The sequence below is a fragment of the Oryza brachyantha genome, chromosome 5 (genome assembly GCF_000231095.2).
Source record: "Oryza brachyantha chromosome 5, ObraRS2, whole genome shotgun sequence".
NCBI classification, from domain to species: domain Eukaryota; kingdom Viridiplantae; phylum Streptophyta; class Magnoliopsida; order Poales; family Poaceae; genus Oryza; species Oryza brachyantha.
This window is the reverse complement of record NC_023167.2, coordinates 19,787,857-19,808,135: the sequence shown is the minus strand read 5'-3', so window position 1 is coordinate 19,808,135 and position 20,279 is coordinate 19,787,857. Positions and strand designations below refer to the sequence as shown.

General features: G+C 45.5%; 4 protein-coding genes across 4 annotated transcripts; 2 read left to right on the top strand and 2 right to left on the bottom strand.

Annotated features, from left to right (window-relative positions):
* Positions 1-1,539: 1,539 nt before the first annotated feature.
* LOC102718365 lies at positions 1,540-4,113 on the bottom strand. The gene is made up of 7 exons (XM_040524255.1): positions 4,029-4,113; positions 3,552-3,677; positions 3,211-3,412; positions 3,048-3,100; positions 2,887-2,924; positions 2,386-2,801; positions 1,540-2,035 (listed from the first exon to the last, which is right to left on the bottom strand). Exons 2-6 carry the CDS (start codon positions 3,669-3,671, stop codon positions 2,402-2,404), a joined length of 813 nt encoding a protein of 270 aa, XP_040380189.1. The 5' UTR covers positions 3,672-3,677; positions 4,029-4,113; the 3' UTR covers positions 1,540-2,035; positions 2,386-2,401.
* Positions 4,114-6,201: 2,088 nt separating this feature from the next.
* On the top strand, positions 6,202-11,182 carry LOC102717801 (probable protein phosphatase 2C 52). The gene is made up of 9 exons (XM_006654789.3): positions 6,202-6,392; positions 6,518-7,202; positions 8,719-8,846; positions 8,922-9,020; positions 9,107-9,265; positions 9,385-9,471; positions 9,647-9,738; positions 9,837-9,911; positions 10,876-11,182. The coding sequence occupies exons 2-9, from the start codon at positions 6,547-6,549 to the stop codon at positions 11,041-11,043; spliced, it is 1,464 nt and encodes a 487-aa protein (XP_006654852.2). The 5' UTR covers positions 6,202-6,392; positions 6,518-6,546; the 3' UTR covers positions 11,044-11,182.
* A 2,651-nt stretch (positions 11,183-13,833) lies between these two features.
* On the top strand, positions 13,834-15,849 carry LOC102717526 (probable polygalacturonase). Its single transcript, XM_006654788.3, has 4 exons — positions 13,834-14,375; positions 14,515-14,635; positions 14,873-15,118; positions 15,201-15,849. Exons 1-4 carry the CDS (start codon positions 14,013-14,015, stop codon positions 15,827-15,829), a joined length of 1,359 nt encoding a protein of 452 aa, XP_006654851.3. The 5' UTR covers positions 13,834-14,012; the 3' UTR covers positions 15,830-15,849.
* LOC102701730 (pentatricopeptide repeat-containing protein At4g01030, mitochondrial) lies at positions 15,783-18,955 on the bottom strand. Its single transcript, XM_006655581.3, has 2 exons — positions 16,342-18,955; positions 15,783-15,869 (listed from the first exon to the last, which is right to left on the bottom strand). The coding sequence occupies exon 1, from the start codon at positions 18,953-18,955 to the stop codon at positions 16,472-16,474; it is 2,484 nt and encodes an 827-aa protein (XP_006655644.3). The 3' UTR covers positions 15,783-15,869; positions 16,342-16,471.
* Between the last annotated feature and the right edge of the window lie 1,324 nt (positions 18,956-20,279).

Sequence of the window (20,279 nt, the reverse complement as noted above, 5' to 3'; positions counted from 1 at the left end):
GAATGGATATGAGGAAGCGACCAAGTGAAGTGATGACACCACTCACTGTCACCGGTCAATCGCCCTTCCCATCGCCTCCGTGAAGTCGCCGGGTTGCCTCCACGCCCTCTACGGCGCTGCTCCGCTCGTCCGCGCCTACTAGGGATGGCAATAGGTAAATACCCATCGGGTATTGGTACCCCATGCCCATACCCACCATTGAAATTTAGACCCACCAAAATCTCTATACCCGTCACGAGTATAAAAAATTCCCCATGCCCATACCCGCCTGGGTAAGCCTCACCCGCGGGTCACCCATTTACCCGCTAAATTTGACATGACAATAAAAATAACACAAAATGTTTTGATCCAATTGTAGCACCCAGCCAACAACAAGGCATCCGCATCAGTCACACAATACCATAAATCCCATCAAGTAGTACTTAAGTAGTAGTAGACAATATATAAATCCACGTAATTTCATATATGGGTTGAGGCTTAAATATCTAGGGTTTTATATTGGGCTAGTCTAATTTCATATATGGGCCAGAATGTTCTTTTGGACTTCCGGGTATTTATTACCCACGGGTAAACGGGTATAAGTATCATAGGAACGTTCTCGTACCCGCGTACATGTTAGGTGAAGGTATTTACCCGTTTATTTATCCACGGGTAATACATTTAACCCATACCCGTACCCTAATAGAGTAAATACCCGTCAGGTCTCGGATCGCGGGTCCCCATTACCATCTCTAGCGCCTACCCGTGGGTACGCCGGTTGGTACCCAGCTCGAGGTCGAGGAGGGGTGGGAGTTGGGCTCGCAATGTATGATGGCCCAACAGGTGGGCCGTAGCCCGTTAGTTCTTAATAGGCCATTGTAGCCAACATGCTTAAGGAATAAGCTCATGACTCGTTAACTAATCTAATTTTCGTCCTCCAATCGAAAAACCAGATACAAGTGGTTACTTAACTATTAAAACCATGTGTTCTCTCAAAAAAAAAAAACTATTAAAACCAATGCAAAATAAAGTACCAAGACGGTTTGAATGGAGATTTCAGCTAACGTGGCTAATTTGACTCGGTCTTTATGTGACATGGCAGATGAAGCAAAATTTAACAATTAAAAAGTAAAACAAAATATGTGGACAAGGATGGCTAGGAGGGGAGAGGCGGCGCAGACTCATCGTGGAGATAGAGAGAAGTGTGGGACCCACTAATACCCACTATTTTTGTCTAACCGGTATGTGGGCCAACAATTTTAAAATTTTCAATTTTGCTTTTGAGTGTCATATCACCAATACGAGTATGCAACAAACCGTAATCTAAACTACCGAGGAATCTCATCTGCAACGGTTTTAACGGACCTGTTAAATCAAGAACGAAAGTTGAACTCATTGTCAAGTTAAGGGAGCTCATATGACCTTATTCCCATGCTTAATAGTTGTTATATCATTAACGAGCCTAATGTGCCCAATGGGTCGTATTGGGCTGACATGAGCTTAACGAGCCATGGCCATATGATAGGTGTAATCTTAAACGATGCAAGCTTTAAACCTGACCTCAAATGTACACCACCGACCGAAGCACTATCAGACAAATCAACAAACCAAACTTCACATTAGCAACGAAAGTACTGGACCTAAAATCATGAACAATGATAAGAACACTCACTTCCAGTATATGATATTGCATTGACCACTGGAAACAAAACCTTAAAGCAAAACATCACATAGACTGGTCATCCTCAAGAGTCGAGAGTGATGCTATGCTCCCACTGCATCATTGATGCTGGCACGAACCATTGTGCCCTTCTCTAACTTAAAAAACTGCATGCTAGCTAGTAGCCACCATCTGGAGAACAGCTCAGTGCTGGGTTTCGCCTTGTGGTGAATTTCGCCACAAAGCTTGTCTTTGCAACTTATGCGGAGCTCCTCCACCAAATCCACTTATGTTCACCTTTCTGCTTCATTTCGCCTTGGTTTTGAACTTCGGCCCCACTCCTTTCCTTGTCCTGGAACTTATCATGGTCTCGAGCTCCTTTTTGCGATCATGCCACTTTAGACATGAAGGCAGAATAATTTGTAAGTCCAAGTCATAGCCAAAACCAATGGGTAGAAAGAAGCACATTAAAGCAGGTGGAGGATTGCAAAGAAACAAGGCCAAAACTGTGAATGGGAACTACATTTGGGACTTCCTTTGGAACAATATTTCTATGTATAGTTATGACACTAATGAACTTTTTTCAATAAAAGAATAAATCAGAATGCATCAGTAAAGAAGAGTAACACAAAAACAATAAGCCTAGATTTAGTACAAGGAAGCCTAGATTTAGTAATACGATGTAAATGGCCCACATGTATGGATTTGTTCATGCAGTGCAATCAACTGTAGGACATGGGCATTACCTTGGTTAATCTTTCCTTAAGTTTTCGGTCTTGTAGATACTACCACTCGTGTTGGTTGAGAATCAGATTTTCGTAGAACCAACTTCTCACATTGCAGATTCTTTACTCCTCTAGTCTGTACTTTGCTTCTCTGTGTTGCCTGAAGCTTCTTGGGTGCAATTTTTGCCTCTGCTTTTTTAAGCTTCTTGATTATTCTTTCCCTGTCTTTGTTCCATATGTACATAGATATCATCTCAGACTTTATCCTGTCATAGCTGTCCCAGTCCAGCTTATCTTGGCTGTAGTCACCTTGTTTTGCTGCTTCTGCAATATAATTTGACCATATTCGAAGAACCTCCTGTCTTGCTTTGACAGACACTATCCTCCTTTCCCAGATCTTTCTCAATGCCGCACTTATTTTGTCTTTGCTTGCTTGTCTGAAACAAGATACAACCATAAATTGTTTCAAAGTTTGCACAGTACATTTATACATCCATCACTGTAGCAGAAACATGCATTTACCTATGCAGTTGTCGATGCCCTAGCATTTTCTTCCTAACCTGGAAATATAAAAGTAAAGGATAAATTTGAGTTGAATTTCTGTAGACACTTCACAGTCCATAGCCAAGTAGGCCTTTGGCAGATATAAAAGTGTCATGTGAAGGTTTCTTACATGACATCACCTTGGGATCTCTAAGAGCCTCAGTAGTCCGTTGCTTGATGAGCGCCTTGTGCTCTGCAGGAGAATGATAGACCCCTCATTGTAATATAATAGCAGACTGCCTACCTGCCTCATCGGACTGTAACTCTACCAAGGCAAAAATTCCCAGATAAAGTTTGCCATACCTTTGCTTAATTTCCTCCCATTTGTCCATGGAACCTTCCCCTTGTTTGCTGCACCAATCTTCCGTCTTCTTTCAATTTCCTTTATCGGTAAAATGGTAATATCAGGATCACTCTGTAGAGCCAATGGCTGGCAAGGTGAATGATCTTGCACTAGCTTCTTCATGTCCCTCTTTCTTGTAGACGACTGTGCATTTGAATATGGCTGTGAGTAAGAAGAATGATGGGACCATTGTTTATCCATGTCATGCACCAACTGTTCGCAAGCTTGTTCTTTTAATGATGACTGCTTAATATCTAAAAGAAATCAGGGACAAAATTAACAGCTTGTGTCATCCATTTACCTCAGGATCTGTTGATTCAATGATGTCAAATATTGGATGGCCTAGTGGAATAATGTCAGGGAAAAACATCCAAGGACGTTTTTGAGTTATAGTCAGCATCAGCTCCAATGGAATCTCCATAATCACCTGATAGAGCAAAATGAAATTATATATATCAAGAGAATATATGAATAATGGTGCGACTAATCTTAACTTAGTCTTAAAAAAGTGCAACATGCACCAGCAAACTGGCTCGTAATTTATGAAGAACAACAGTTATCTGTGGCATATAAAAGTGACGCACTAGCCAAGCTTTAGTTGCACGGCGAAACTGAATGTTACCAGTCCTGTAACCATACCTGCACACCAATATATTGTGCAGCAGAAGATGTGCAGGTACATATATAAGACTAAGTACCTAATAAATATAGAAATTGACCTCATTTGCTACTGACTGTGGAATTCATCAAATGTAGTCTTTGTTTTGACATGACATACACCAACTAGCCTGAGCGGAGGCGCGTCGTCGTCCTCTTCCTCGGCGACCTCCCCCTCCACCTGCGAGGGCGGCGCGGGCGGCGGGTCCCGGAGGCGGGTGCGGCCAGCGCGCGGGGGCTGCAGGAGGATGCGGCGGGCGGAGCGGCGAGGCGGGAAGGTGAGCGCCGGGAGCGGGAGCGGGAGCGGCGCGGGGAGGAGGAGGAGGAGGAGGAGGGGGAGAGGGGAAGCGGCCATGGCGATGGATGAGAGGGAAGCAGTGTTGTGTTGGAGAAGACGTTATCTACTTGATGGACTAGTGGGCCGGCGTTATCTACGCACGAGAGGAGATTTGGCCCATCAAATTAAATGGGCCGAAAATCTGATCATGTCTATTTAGCTTCCCTAAAGAAAAAAGTTCACCAGAGATCCCTAAACTTGAAGCCGAGTTTGTTTTTTATCCCTTAGCTGCAATATCAGAAATATGTACCCCTGAACTAACAAAATCCGTTCACAAAAGACCACTCGACAGTATTGATCCATTTTTTAACCGGTTTTGCTGATGTGGCGTCCAGTGAATCTATGTGTCGGACTTTTTTTACTCTCTCCTCTCCCTTCTCTCGCTTCTTCAGAGCGCTGCCCGCAGGGGTGGGGGCGAGCGGCAGTAGGCGCGGGCGAGCGGTAGTAGGCGCGGGCGAGCGCGTGCAGCGGTGGCGCGAGCGAGCGGCGGCCGGCGCTAGCGAGCGCGTGCAGCGGTGGCGTGAGCGAGTGGCGGTCGACGCGGGTGAGCGCGTGCAGTGAGCGGCGCTCGGTGTTGCCGTCTGAATCATCGGCGACGCACTCGCCACGACTGTCGTCGTCTTCTACGTCGTCGTCGTGGACATTGCCTTCTTCTCCATTCTTGTTTGCAAGAATTGCAGCCGATGGCCATAGAGTCGGTGCACGCCCGTGCCACCACCACTCGCAAGCGCCGGCCGTGACACACCACCGCCACGTTGGCTGCTGCCCGCCCACGCCTGCCACCGCACGTAGTCGGCGGTCGTGCCGGTCCGGCAGCCACCGCCCGGCCCATGTTCCGGCCGCGTCGGTCGCCCCCGCTCGCTACACGCCACCTCCAGTCCGGCCGTGTCAGCCGCTCGCGCCTGCCGCCGCACGCCACCGCCCTTGCTCGTGTTCCAGCCACCGCACGCCACCGCCCCTGCCCGTGTTCCTGCCGTGTCGGCCGTCCCTGCCGCCATCGCACGCCCACGTCGGCCACCCGCCCTCGCCGGCCGCCACTGCCGCCAGCCCCGCCAGCTGTGCTGTCCAGACGCACGGAAGAGAGGAAGAAGAGGGAGAGGAAGTGGAAGAGAGATGAGAGAGTAAAAAATAAAAAAAGTCTGACGTATGGGACCCATCAGACGCCACATTAGCAAAACTGGTTAAAAATGGGTCATTACATCGAGGGACCTTTTATGAACGGATTTTGTTAGTTTAGGGGTACACATTTCTGGTATTGCGCCTAAGGGATAAAAAGCAAACTTGCCTTCAAGTTTAGGGATCTCTAGTGGACTTTCTAGTAGGGTGAAATAGACTTTTTCCTTTTCAAAAAATCATAATCTGTATACAAGATTCAGAGTGAATATTCATGTGGAAAGACAGAATCATACCTGAGGGGGCCTAACAAGGTAGAAATGATTGTACGACTTTCATGATGTGCACTAGCTAGCTATCATTAGCCCGCCCTTATTTTTTTTTTCCGTGAGTTATCTATTTTTCATTTATATTATAAGCTATTTAGTATGAGCTAGATTATTGAAAAAAATCGTGAGAGGCCTAATTTGAATTTGGCACTTGATTTAGGACCGACCAAGACAGTAGTTCGGAGACTGACAACGGACCCCACAATGCGCTGACGCGTGGGCCCACAGCTCAGTCCCGGGCGGGGCCCAGCACGCGCGCCTCGTCGAACTTCCCACCGTGCCGCCCTGGGACTCCTCCCGCCCACGCACCCTGACCTCTCATACCCAACCCACTTACAGGTCGACCCCACATTCCTGTCCCCACCACGTCAGTGACGCACCATCCCATCCCTTCCCGTCGCGCAAGGGCCCAGGTGGGTCTCGCCTCCCGAACCACGTACGCACATCCAAAAAAAGCAAAACGAAAACGAAAAAATTCTTAAAAAAAGAAAGAAAGAAAAAAAAAACCACCGCGACGCAGCCGCTGCCGCTGCCGCTGCTGCTGCTTCTCTTCTCTTCTCCTCCGCTGCGCTGCGCTGCGCTGCCTGATCACTCCTCTTCCTCCAGGATCCAGCTCACACACCCATCCATCCACGCAAATCCAGAACCTTCTGGATCCGCCCGCCTCCCCCGATCCGATCGCCTCCGCCCGATCGGATCCCCCAAGGTGAGCTCCCATCTCGTCCTCCCCCATTGCGCCAGATCGCCTCGCGCTGGGGCTTTGATTTGGGATCGGGAAATCCGCACGCGTGCGTGCTTGAATCTGACCGATGTGCGTGGTTACGCTGCTAGGGTTTTCCGGTTTGCCGCCCGCGATTTAGATGGTTTACGATGGCGCCGTGAAGGACCAGGAGAGCTCGGCTAACCCGGCGTCGGCGGCATCGCCTGCTCTGTCGGAGGCATCGGCGGCGGAGGCGGCGCCATCCGAGGTGACGGAGGTTGCGGCAGCGGCGGAGGAGAGTGGGCGGCCGCCGAGGCCCGGCCACGACAAGCGGCTCGGTGTGCGGCATCCCTTGAAGCACCGCCGGTTCCGCGCGGGTGGGAAGGTCATGGTGGAGCCCGGGGATCCGCCGTCCGCCCAGGAGGTGGTGGATGAGGAGGCTAGCGAGGTGGAGCAGGAGGCGCTGCCGGTGGAGAGGGAACCACATGAGGAGGAGCCTGGTGACGTAGAGGTATCATCAGCACCGGTAGAGATGGAGGTTGTGGAGGGCGATGCAATGGAGGAGGAGTCACCTGAGCCAGCAGTGGCTGTGGGGGACTCGGAGTTGGAGGGCCGCCCAGGCGAGGAGGAGGAGGAGGTCTCGTCGCCTGTTGTGCCCCAAGGGGAGAGGAAGCAGGAGACTGCTGCTGCAGCTCCTGAGCCAGCAATGGAGGAGAAGAAACACAAGGATCAAGAGAAAAAACAGAAAGAGAGGGAAAGGGAGAAGGAGAGAGAGAGGGTGGATGAAGTGGGCTACATGAGTGGTGGATGGAAGAGGTAATACTTTCTTCTCATTTCCCTGTCAGAGCCTACAGATAATGGTTCTGAAACCCACCATACAGCTTCTGCTCTCAAATTAAGTGTCACTGTAGACATATGTTGATCATATAGGTTACATGCCAAACATAGCCTTGCGACAATAGCGTATGTAGCTTGTTGTACATTTACAATGCCCATTATAACTGGAAGTAGCATTATGTTGATTACCTATTTCGAATTGTGTGTAGTTTCAGTGACCAGAATCTCAAGCTGTATGAACTACTTGTACGTAACTTCACAATAGAGGATGCATCTTGTCTGAAATTGCATGCAAGAGCAGCACGTGCGATGATTGTTTTGAAAGCATTTTTACATATATATGTACTTCCACTATTTGGCAGTATTTTTCTGACTTTCATGAATTGTTATAACATAAAGAAAATATGATAGAGCATAACATAAAGGAGCATGCTATGCCATCATGAACAAAAGAAAGCACATGATTTTAATGGGGACAAAAGAAAATACGATAGCACATTAAGAAAACTTCTTTTGTTGCAGTGACTATAAACATTCTAATACTAAGATAAAGCTAGAATTCTATATTTATGTAATACTGTACCAATCATGCTACTTTAGCTAAAAAGATTCAACTGAATTTACGCAAGCTTCCCTAACAGACGTAATAACATGTGATACCAGAAAGAATTTCTTGTCAGAAGGGTGCTTTCAATGCTAAAGTTTTCATTATTATCATAACTTAGATCTTCATGCAGCATCTGGACACAGTATCAACATAGCAGATCATTAAATGTGTTAACTCAGTAATATCTTCATTAGGCAAACCAAGCTAACTTCGTCTAGAATTTTCTTATGCATACTCCTTTATGTTATGCTCTATCACATTTGCCAAATAATGAATTGGGTGTACTCTGTTACCATTTTCACATTCATTAGTGTCTTGGTGATACCGGGATAGACATCAATCCATTCTGCTTTGCTAATGGGTAACTTTGAGTTTGGTTACTTGAAATGTAGTTTAATAGTTTAATGCCTGGCCCATTATTGGAGATGAAGCAGCTCAGGAACGAAATATTCTTTGCTTTCCCTTTTTTTTAAAAAAAGAAATTGCAGATGGATTATATAGTTTATAGCAATTGGAATTATATAAACTTGAAATTGTTATATGGTAGTATCAATTATCTAGTCAGGTTTCGCAGGCATGAAATATTTTCTTGGTAATTGCTGATTGGCATGGTACAAATTAAATGGGATATCTCACACTCAAGTAATTGGTCAGCGCCCCGTATATTATTGAAATCCATTCAAATACCTATATCTAATTTCTTTTGACTCATGACTTCCTTTTCTTCCTTCCAGTAGATTGTGATTTGTAAAAATAACTGACTACACACTGCTCTTTATCAGAATGTAAAGTTAACTTTAGCATTATATTACATGCATATTATAATTTATAAGCATTTTCACCTATTTCATTCTTAACATTAGGTCTTGTAATTTGACTGATTCGCAGTGAGGATGGATTTCTGAGTTGTGGATATTCGAGTTTTAGAGGAAAAAGGGCAAGCATGGAAGACTTCTATGATATAAAATCATGTAAAATTGATGATAACCAAATAAGCCTCTTTGGAATATTTGATGGTTGGTGATTTTTTTCCCTGTAAACTCTTGTTGTTTCTCAGTTGTTCTATCTAAAGCATCCCTTTTCTTTTACAGGTCATGGTGGTTCACGTGCTGCTGAGTATTTGAAGGAGCATTTGTTTGAGAACCTCATGAAACATCCAGAGTTCATGACAAATACAAAATTAGCAATAAGTATTATATTTTTCATAGCCTTAGCATGTTCAAGATTCTGTTTATATTTCTTGTGCTGGAGTCAACTGATAAATGGTAAATTACAGGTGAAACATATAAAAAAACTGATTCAGACTTTTTGGATTCTGAAAGCCACACTCATAGAGATGATGGATCAACTGCGTCGACAGCGGTTTTGGTTAGAAACCATCTTTATGTGGCAAATGTTGGTGATTCTCGTGCTGTAATATCGAAGGCTGGCAAAGGTGTTTCTGTTTAGAAAATTTGCTGTTCATTTATCAATACTACATGCAGTTGCTGCCTTGTTTGTGGCAGTGTACCTGTTGAATTGTTGTTAAACATTTTGCTGCCCTCCTACTTGTAGCTATTGCACTCTCCGAGGATCACAAGCCAAACAGAAGCGATGAAAGAAAGCGAATTGAGAGTGCTGGTGGGGTTGTTATGTGGGCTGGTAGGTCCTGCCTCCATCACACCTGGGGTATCTTACTACATATTTATGTTTCAATCTGAATTGCCTTAGAACAACGTGCCTGTTTATTTTAGGGAAATCACTGGCATGCATGGGTGGAGGCCTCTTGTAAATTGCAATTATCATCTTGCTGATAGGGGTAAATGGGCTTTTGCAGGAACTTGGAGGGTGGGTGGTGTACTTGCAATGTCTCGGGCATTCGGCAACCGCTTGCTGAAACAATTTGTTGTTGCAGACCCTGAGATTCAGGTAACTTTATCAGCACATGTACTTATGCTGGTATCTGGCTCAAAATATGGCGACATCTTCTGTGGCTTATACTTTACACTCTTCAACTATTTTGTCAGGAACAAAAAATAGACGATGAATTGGAGTTTCTGATTTTAGCTAGTGATGGGCTGTGGGATGTGGTTCCTAACGAGGTTAGTTTTCTACCAATGGCTTCTCTAGAGGTGCAGAAATACATTTATTTGCATTATCTACCTAGAGTATGCTTTCTTGGTCTTCAAAACTTGCTATTGTGGCACATACAATATGAAGTAGATTCACATCAGGCAATCAAGGCAGCACTTTGATATACTGTGATTTTGCCATCCAACTTTCCGACTACTCTGCCACAATTTTATAATCATAGCAATATGGAATTATGGATAATGTTGCATTTGATTAAGCTTATACTCAAATCAGCTATTAAAATCCTAATTCAGGAGCATAACATATCGTTTAAATCTGGGTTGCTTGGTGCATAAATTTGTTGTAATGCCGCTAGCATGTTTATATCGCTGTGAAGAGTAGCACACTGCATTTATGGAACTCACAGCATCTTCACTCTTACTGTTATGGTGGTTTAACTGATGATTGTAATCTATATACTTATAGCTGGACTTGGTATTTATTTTAACATGGCACCCTTACTGATTATGTGGCTCTGTTTTGTCTTGAATATGTCGTACATCGCATTTATGGAACTATTGGCATCTTCATTCTTTCTGTTATGGTGGTTTAACACGTGATAGTAATCATTTATAGGGCTTTATAGTATTTATTCATATTATATATGGCGCTCTTACTGATTATACCATTATTCTCTAATTGGTATCTTGTTCATGGGGCTTCGGTTTTGTTTTGAATATGTACACATCATACATCAAATTTATGGAACTGTTAGCATCTCCATTCTTTCCTTTATGGTGGTTTAACACATGATAGTAATAATTTCACTTTTATAGGGCATTAAGTATTTATTTATATATGTTATACACGGCACCCTTACTGCTTTTGTAGCATTGTTCTCTTATTGGTATCTTGCTCATGTGACTGCTAATTTTCTTGGATATGCAAGCACTGTCATAATGGACAACCTAATTATGTTCCCCCCTTGTTCAGGATGCTGTTTCACTTGTGAAGATTGAGGAGGAACCTGAAGCTGCAGCTCGGAAGCTTACGGAGACTGCATTTTCCCGAGGGAGTGGTGACAATATCACATGCATCGTTGTGAAATTTCAACATGACAAGATGGACGGTGATTCCGCACCTTCAGGCGATAAAAGTTGATTCCATTTGTTGCTATACATGTTGTTCGGTCGTTTAACTTAAGCTGGATTTTGCCGGCTTCATGGTCCGTATAATGGCACAGCTGGTACTGAAGACTTGCTTCATGTTCGCCTGTCTATATATCCCTAATTTTGGTGCCTCTGGTGGTTTACAAGTTTAAATTTCGGTGCCTTTGGTGGTTTACAAGTTTAAATTTCGGTGCCTCTGGTGGTTTACATGTTTAAAATTGGATGCCTCTGGTGGTTTACATGTTTAAATCTCGATGCCTCTGATGGTTTACAAGTTAGTATTGCTATCTAATTCTACTGCTCTTTAGTCTACAATAATTGTTGTAGGTGTTACGGTAAGAAATCTTTCCTGAACTGAGCACATCAAAGCCATATTTGTGAAGACTGAGCCCAGGCCAGCGGAGTTACATTACATGAGCTTCCAGTGCTGGGCTACTGCGTACTGGTCCTTCTGGCACTGGAAATTTAAATGTGCTCATAGTTTGATCATGGCAATGACTTCAAACTCGAAGTACAGTGATGTCATATGTACAGCAGCGAAGACAGGATTGCCAAGGCTGGCAAGATCTGGAACAGAGGCCCAGCTAAGCAGCAGCAGCATGAGCATCACTATAGAACGTGAATTACACATGGTTTGGGCTTTACAGAGCTGCCGCTGGCCCTACAGCTTGAAGCAGCACTATAGAACGTGGATTACACAAGTGTGTGTGTAAGATCGAGAGGAGAGGAAGATGATTGATGGTCCTGCTGCTGGTCCTACAGCTTTACAGAGCTGCTGCTTAAACACAGCATGCATCTCTCTTGTAGTCCGTTTGAGGGCTTGTTTGGGGAAGCTTTAGATTCTGAGAAACAGTTGTTTGGTAGTCAATTTTTAAGAATCTGGAAAAGCTTCTAAATTCAGCTTCTGGATTTTTAGTTTATTTTCTAGAATTTGTAACTACAGATTTTCAGAAGCTGAGAACTGTTTGGGACAGCTTCTGGCAGAAGCAACTTTTGGAAAAAACTGCTGCTAGGAGAAGCTCCCTCGAATAGGCCATTAAAATCTCTGGGGGAAGTTAATCTGGAGCAATGGCATTTCGCTTTTAATTGTTGAGTAAATCTAGTTAAAACCATCAATTTAATGTACTAGTTGGGTGTACTTCATTAAAAAAAAACTATGACAATAACAAACGATTTTATCAAAGAGCCGCAACTTTATTGCGATATACGTATGACATCGTATGCGGGCCTCGCTTACAGCAGCACGAGTATTCCATGTACAGTGTACGATGAGTGGGTGAAAACATGTCAGTCAAATGAAGTTATAGCTTTTAATAACATCATACATTACTATTGTAATTCTCTAAAATGCTTAACCAAAGTTTCAATAAATTGGTACAGCTTTATATTTTCATTTCTGTTTATACTTATAATCCAAAATTTAAAATTTTCAATCTTATATTTAGAGTTGATCTTAAGATTTTTTCATCGTAGTTTATTTTTCTCATTTAGCTTTTAGATCCCTAGGAGTACATATATGAAAGTTTCGTTTATAAATTATTTTTTGTTTGTAAATATGTCGTTTAGTTTTTTTCATGAAAAACAAATATCCTGCAGTCATTTATATGGTATTTTTACTCTGTTGTTAGACTTGTTAGTTTGTGTGGTACATCTTAGCAGAGGACTACTATACTATGATTGGGAATGGATTCAATTGCGTTGTTAGCTACGGGATTGTCCGTACCGTAAGGATTTAGTTCCAGTAGTGCCGTTGGGGGATGCCATTTGGACCACTTTCACCTGTTCCGTTTGTACACAAGAACTACAGTCTACAGCCCAGACAAGGCATTGCAGCACTACTACTCTTTTAAGATGCCAGTTCTACGCAACATGCTCTAACCAAAAATACAGCTTATTGAATGCTGTATTGTGCCCTAACGTACACCACTCAGAAGGGTTATATCACTTGATATATGATCCAATATTCCAATTCCATGCAAAATGGGAACCCCTCGGTCCTCACCAGTTTGTGTTGAAAAGACTTACTAGTCGGAGGCCACATTTGGAATGTGTTTTCCTCTATTGAGTATTTTTAGTTGAGTAACTAATTTAACCGCTTATAATCCCCAACAACTATCCCAAAATTAGATAGTCCAAAGTATATAAAAAATATCGTATTTGCATTGCATAAAGCCATAGAAAGGATGAGAGGTTGGAGAGCAAGAAATCAAGGACGTTGGTTGGCGTCCTTGGCCTGAGAGCTCTTACTCGGACAAATGCATTGAACCGTAGATGCACAAAATTAGACGCTTGAGATTGATGCATGAAGACATCCTCAATATTTATAGTATAGTATAGTATAGCATTAAGATGAGACCCATGAATAATAGATCATTGTTAAAACAATTCTCGTGATGGTATGGCTAGAATTTAGTCATAAATCCACATAAGATGAAAAATAAAATGTTTCAACTCCTGCTCATGAGGTGAATGAGAGAAAAAAATATTTTCTTTTTGCTTATGATAAACCTTAAACATAAGATGCACCCTAAGCTAATACTACTTCTCATCATATATATGATCTGAGCAATTTTATAGTATCATGAGGTATCAAAATTTCAGTGTAAAATTTTGATACCTCTTGGTACCTAGGTACTGTGAGGTACCAAATTTGATACCTCATAGTACCTTCTCAAGGACTGTAAAATTACTCATATGATTTATTTTATAAGTATAATCATTATCTTAAAATTAACTTTTTTATACATCATGGTTACCGTGGCTCACGATTTTAAGGGCACCAACAAAACAATGCCATGACTCCATGGTGCAAAACGACAGCCCATAATTGCGGACCACATTAACTGTCTCCACGCGTACTACATCCAACCACAAGACGAGGGACGACGCCTTTTTCTTGCTCTTCTTCTCTGCGTCCGTCCACTTCACTTCGCCGTCGCGTTCGTTGCTTGCCGACGAGCGATGGTGGCGTCACCGACGCCAGGCGCGCGGGCGTCGGCGTCGCTGCGCCTCTCCTTCGCCGTGGCGCTGGCGCTGGCGCTGCTGTCGTCGCCGGCCGCGGCGCAGGGGGAGAAGACGACGTGTCCGGTGGCCGTGCCGCGCCGCGGGGCGTGGATGTCCGTGGCGAGCTTCGGCGCCGTCGGGGACGGGCGGACGCTCAACACGGCGGCGTTCGCCCGCGCGGTGGCGCGCATCGGGCGTCGCCGCGCGCGCGGCGGCGCGCTGCTGTACGTGCCGCCCGGGGTGTGGCTGACGGGGCCCTTCAACCTCACCTCCCACATGACGCTCTTCCTCGCCCGCGGCGCCGTCATCCGCGCCACACAGGTACAGTGCAGTGCAGAGAGCTGCTAAGCCATGGCCATGGCCTTCTTCCACCTCCAGACTCCAGAGCTCTCCTCTTGTCAACCCCGTGCCAATGCTGAGCTGCTCAGTGACATGGTGTCATGGTGGATTTGTGGATCAGGACACGTCGAGCTGGCCGTTGATAGACCCATTGCCGTCGTACGGGAGAGGGCGCGAGCTGCCAGGCGGAAGATACATGAGCTTGATCCATGGCGATGGCCTCCAAGACGTGTTCATCACAGGTTCTAATTCTTTGTAAATGCCACCTCCTGTCAACTTGTCTTGAATCTTGATGTCACTACTTCTCGGCAAATATGTATACACATTGACCCAGTTAACATACCGGCAACAGTCATCTGACCTGCAGTTAAAAAAGTTCACTATTCAGATTTCTTAAGCATGCTGATGAGAATATCATCCAACATTTCGTTGTTGGGAAGATAGCTGTTCAAGATTCCATTTTTCTGTGATTTCTGCAGGTGAGAATGGAACCATTGATGGCCAGGGCAACGTGTGGTGGGATATGTGGAAGAAGCGCACACTTCCCTTCACAAGACCACATCTATTGGAGCTAATCTCCTCCACTGATGTGATCATCTCCAATGTCGTCTTCCAGGATTCGCCATTTTGGAACATTCATCCGGTGTATTGCAGCAATGTAGTAATCACGAACGTGACTGTGTTAGCTCCACAAGACTCCCCAAATACCGATGGAATTGATCCAGGTACAGCGTTCTTTCACTTTGTAAATCCATGTGAGATTCCCTATGTCAATTCTGAATTACGATCTTTGACTCAAAACTGCAGATTCAAGCAGCAATGTTTGCATTGAGGATTCATACATTTCGACAGGAGATGACCTGATTTCCATCAAGAGTGGCTGGGATGAGTATGGCATAGCCTTTGGGCGTCCCAGCTCCGGCATCACGATCAGACGGATAACAGGATCAGGACCATTTGCAGGCTTTGCAGTGGGGAGTGAGACATCTGGTGGTGTGGAGAACGTCCATGTGGAGCACCTGAATTTCTTCAGCATGGGTGTCGGAATCCACATCAAGACCAACTCTGGCAGGGGAGGATTCATCAGAAACATCACGGTCTCTGAAGTGACACTGGATGGAGCTCGTTACGGTTTGAGGATTGCTGGAGATGTTGGTGGGCACCCTGATGCGTCATACAACCCCAGCATGCTTCCTGCCGTCGACGGCGTGACGATAAAAAATGTTTGGGGTCAGAACATCCGGCAAGCTGGGCTGATAAGGGGCATCAGGAACTCAGTTTTCAGCAGAATTTGCCTTTCAAATGTCAAGCTCTATGGCAGTGCTTCTGTTGGTCCATGGAAATGCCGAGCTGTTAGTGGTGGTGCACTTGATGTGCAACCACTGCCATGTGCAGAGCTAACTAATACATCTAAGATGAGCTTTTGTACAAACTAGATTCAGATACCAAAGCGAATATTTAGCCAATGAATTCATCCTGTGAGAAATGGCAATAAGAGATGTTAATGTTTTCTTTTTTTCCTTAACAAAAAGGACAGTTTTGTGCTGATTGATTGGAAATGTAAGCGGCTACCTCTGCATGCTATCACAATTTGCATCCATGATCGTGACACAAGTTATAAATAGAACGTAACCATATTACTCTTGTTGACATGTACAACCAAAGAATTTGCATCCATGGTCGTGACACAAGTTCTATCTAGAACGAAACCAGATTACTCTTGTTGACAGATACAAACAAGGGCTACTGCACATGAATTATTATGTGCTGCTAAGAGATAACATTCCTATTATGGCTCCGATTATGGTGTCATTTCATTAAGTGGTGGAACCCCACTTAGCTAGCTCAATGCTCAGATAGCAAATTCGACGAATTGCCCAAAAGAATTCACCATTCATATGCCCATCCAGTCTATAAAGAAAGTAAACGAACTGAGGGGTCGTTTTACCTTCCTCTTCTCCTCCGTCTTCTTCGCCCTCCTCGAACAGGGCATGCTCACTCGCCTGCAACATCAGCCGGACGAAGAAAGCCAAGTAGGAGACAGAAATGGTGGGTGAATTGATCAGGTAGTTCAGTGTTCACCAGTAATCATTGCAAGAACATTTCCCATCCACAAAATGGTGAAACCTAACAGCATCACGAAGAACAATTTGTCGATCACATAGAGAAGAAATATGCTTTGCCACCTCATGGCAGTCGTTGCACATCCTGGTGTTTTTGATCACCCTGACAGGCTTTCTACTTGCATCCGAGCGGATCAGCCCATAAGTGATGGCAAGCTTCTCGGTATGGCCAAGGAGAAGTTTCTCTTTCTCTTCTTCCTGAACATTATACACTATGCAGCTGGTGTCCAGTACATATCCTGTTTTTTTAATTTCAAACACCAGGCGAATAAGCTCTTCATATATCTCTGCGGTTTCAGGATGCGGCTTCCCATCGACCTCAAAGACATGGATACCTTGCTCGATCTGTATCCAACTCCATCCTGGTCTACTGTCCACTCCTCTTGCTTTCATTGCATACTTCAGGCTCTCAGCTTCATCATACATCTGCTCATGCTCATACAAGTTCATCATCATCAAATAGTTGGCTGAATTGTAAGGCTCCAATCTGAACAAATTCCTCGCAGCCACCTCTGCAAGAGCAAGATTCCCATGTATTGAGCAACCTGTGAGAAGTGCTCCCCACAAGCTAACCCCTGGATCAATTGGTGACCTCTCAATGAAATCCATTGCCTCATCAAGATAACCACACCTTGCCAATAGGTCAACCATGCAGGCGTAATTCTCACTCGTTGGCTTTACACCATACTTAGTCTCCATGCTGTCGAAGTACTCCCACGCTTCTGTAACCAAGCCCATCGATCTGCAGGCAGTTAGAAGTGCAGTGAAGGTTATAGAATCCGGCTTCAATCCTGAGTTCCACATGTCATGGAACAGTTCTATTGCCTCGCGACCTTGTCCATGGAGTGCCAGACCAGTCAGCATCGCATTGCAGAGCACCAAATTCTTTTGCTGAATCTTTCCAAATATCGTTTTTGCACTAATCAAGCTTCCTGTCTTGGAGTACATGTCAATTAGTGCTGTACTGACAACCATGTCACAGTCATATGCTCTTCGCAGCGCAAAGCAGTGCAGCTCCTTCCCCTTCTTTAGCAGAGCTAATCCAGCGCAAGCCCGGAGCAACACTGACATGGTAACCATGCTAGGCTGGGTACCGTCCTTCTGCATCTCATGGCAGAAGTAGAATGAATCTTCGTACTCCCCATTGTGGCAGCTCCCTGAGATCAGTGACGTCCATGAGACCACATTGGGCGTCACACCAGCTGCCTTGATCTGCCGGAGAAGAAGCACTGCCTGCGAGCTCAGGCCGTTCATGGAGTAACCAGTGATCAGTCCATTCCAAGTGGTTATATCCGGATTGAGCCTGTTCCTCTTCATCAATTCCACGAGCTCCAGAGCTTTGTCGAACTGCCCGGCGTTGGCGTACCCTGCGACCAGCGAGTTCCAGGTGGTCAGGTTCCTGTGCTCCAGGGCGTCGAACACCTTCTTGGCGCAATCGAGTCGACCGCACTTGGCGTACATGTCCACGAGCGCCGTCCCCGTGTAGACGTCCGCCTCGAGCTGGTTCCTCAGGAAGAAGCAGTGGATCTCCATGCCATGGCCGAGCCGCCCCGTGTTAGCCACTGATTTGAGGAGGCTGGACACGGTTGTGGCGTCCGGCCGCAGCCCTTGCTTCAGCATCCTGGCGACGGCGCCGAGCGCTTCCCGGTGGCGGCCGTGGCGGGAGCAGCCTGACAGCACGGTGTTCCACGTCGCGACGTTGGGCTCCGGCCCCAACCTGGCCATGCACTCCGCGAGCTCCAGGGCGTCGTCCACGAGGCCGAGCCGCGCGCAGCACGCGACGACCGCGTTCCACGGCACGATGCTGTCCGTCCCCATCGCGTCGAGCACCCTAGTGGCCGACGCAATGTCGGCGTTCTCGGCGTACATGCCGGCGAGGAAGCCCGGCAGGAGGGGGTGCGCGTGGAGGGCGAGCTTGAGCGCGTGCGCGTGGACGGCCCTCCCCTCACGGAGCGCCTCCGCGCGGCCGCACGCGTGGAGCACCCGCGCGCACGTGTACCCGTCGGCGGGCACCCCGCGCGCCTGCATCTCCCTGAACACGGCGATCGCGTCGTGCCACCCCTCCGCCTCGGCCAGCATGGCGACGTGCTTGTTCCAGAGCACGGCGTCCTTGGCGCCCTCGGGCGCCTCGTCGAGCAGGCGCGCGCAGGAGGGGAGCCGGCCGAGGCGAGCGAGGAGGTCGACGAGCGCGCACGTCACCCGGGGGTCCCGCGAGAGGCCGGTCCTGAGCGCCAGCGAGTGCAGCTGCGGGGCCAGGCGGCGCGCGGCGCGGCCGGTGCCATCCCCGTGGAGGTCGGCGCAGTGGCGTATGAGGGAGATGAGGACGCCGGCGGAGTAGGGCGGGGCGGCGGCGGCCCGCAGCGCCGTGGCATTGGGGAGCGGCGGCGCGTGGCGGGCGGAGGAGGGGAGTGGGTAAGAGACGGAGATGGTCTGCGCCATTGGATTTCGATGGCCGCCGCAGGCGCCGGATAAGGTCCATAACTAACCGTGATCCGTCACCGTCCATTTTTCCCCTACAGAGCATCTCCAAATGTCTAAAATTAATCTCTAAAACTAAAATTTAAGAATTGAGATAAAAATATATCTCCAACAGATTATCAAATACATTACTAATATTTACATATGTCTAAAATCAGCTTACTTGTGTCCTAAATCAAGAATCAAAGGATAAGAATATACATTCCTAATAGAAGTTATTTATTTTTTATATTTCTGTTAGAAAAGTGCGTAATTTTTATGCCTAATACTTTTTAGATAAATCTAATATAAATTTTTAAAAAGTTAAATATTAGTATTTTCTTAAAGATGCTCTAAGCCATTGAAACTACGTCTCACCATTTGTTTTATTTTCTTTAAAAAATATAATTATTAATATTTTGTTATGATTTTTTTATTACTAAATAAATTTTAACTCATAGTATTGTATATTTACATAAAATTTTAAATAAGATAAATGGTAAAACATATATTCAACTCCTATAAGTTATAATAAATGTGATGAATTTTAAATTTAAGTGTCAAATTTAATACCGTGGAACCCCGATCTCAGGTATCAGGATTACCTCGTGCTTAATTATACCATTCCCTGGATCAAGAAGATGGTACACACGATATCGAGTCGTAGCATCAGTAGTTCATACAACAGTGCCTCACAGGGCTTATTATAACCAGGCACTTGGCCAGATAAAGAGTCTGAAGCTAAAGGACAATAATTAAACAGAAGCGATAAAAGTAGCGGCATCTAAGCGGTGATACACCACAGGCGACAACTGGAAGGCAAGGCACCACTACGCGTCTTCTCCTTTAGGGAGGTCCTCGAAGCACTCGTAAGAGTCTGCAACTGAGTCTTCCTCAAACACTGATAGTGAGCAAAGCAGGGGTAAATACGGAGTACTCAACAAGTCACCACGGAAATATGCACATGCATGGTTATAAAAAGGAGGCTTATAGGGTTCTTTTGCATAAAAGCAGCTTTCACAAATAGTTTTCACAAGACCTATTTTCTAGCATCAATTTCTATACCACGAGTATAATTAAATAGCTATGAAGTTTCTGTCAGCCATCCACTGATTGTTTTCCCTCATGGCATTCATGCCATCTTCTAGGTAATTCAACCCCTTACAACTCAAGGAGTGAATCACCTCGACACACATATAACATTTTCATTTTCATCCCATACTCATCTTTTGAGTTTTATGAGTCTAGCCATGTGTATGCCATGTCCTGGTGCTCATATCCGAGAGCGCAGCTATTCAAATAGATT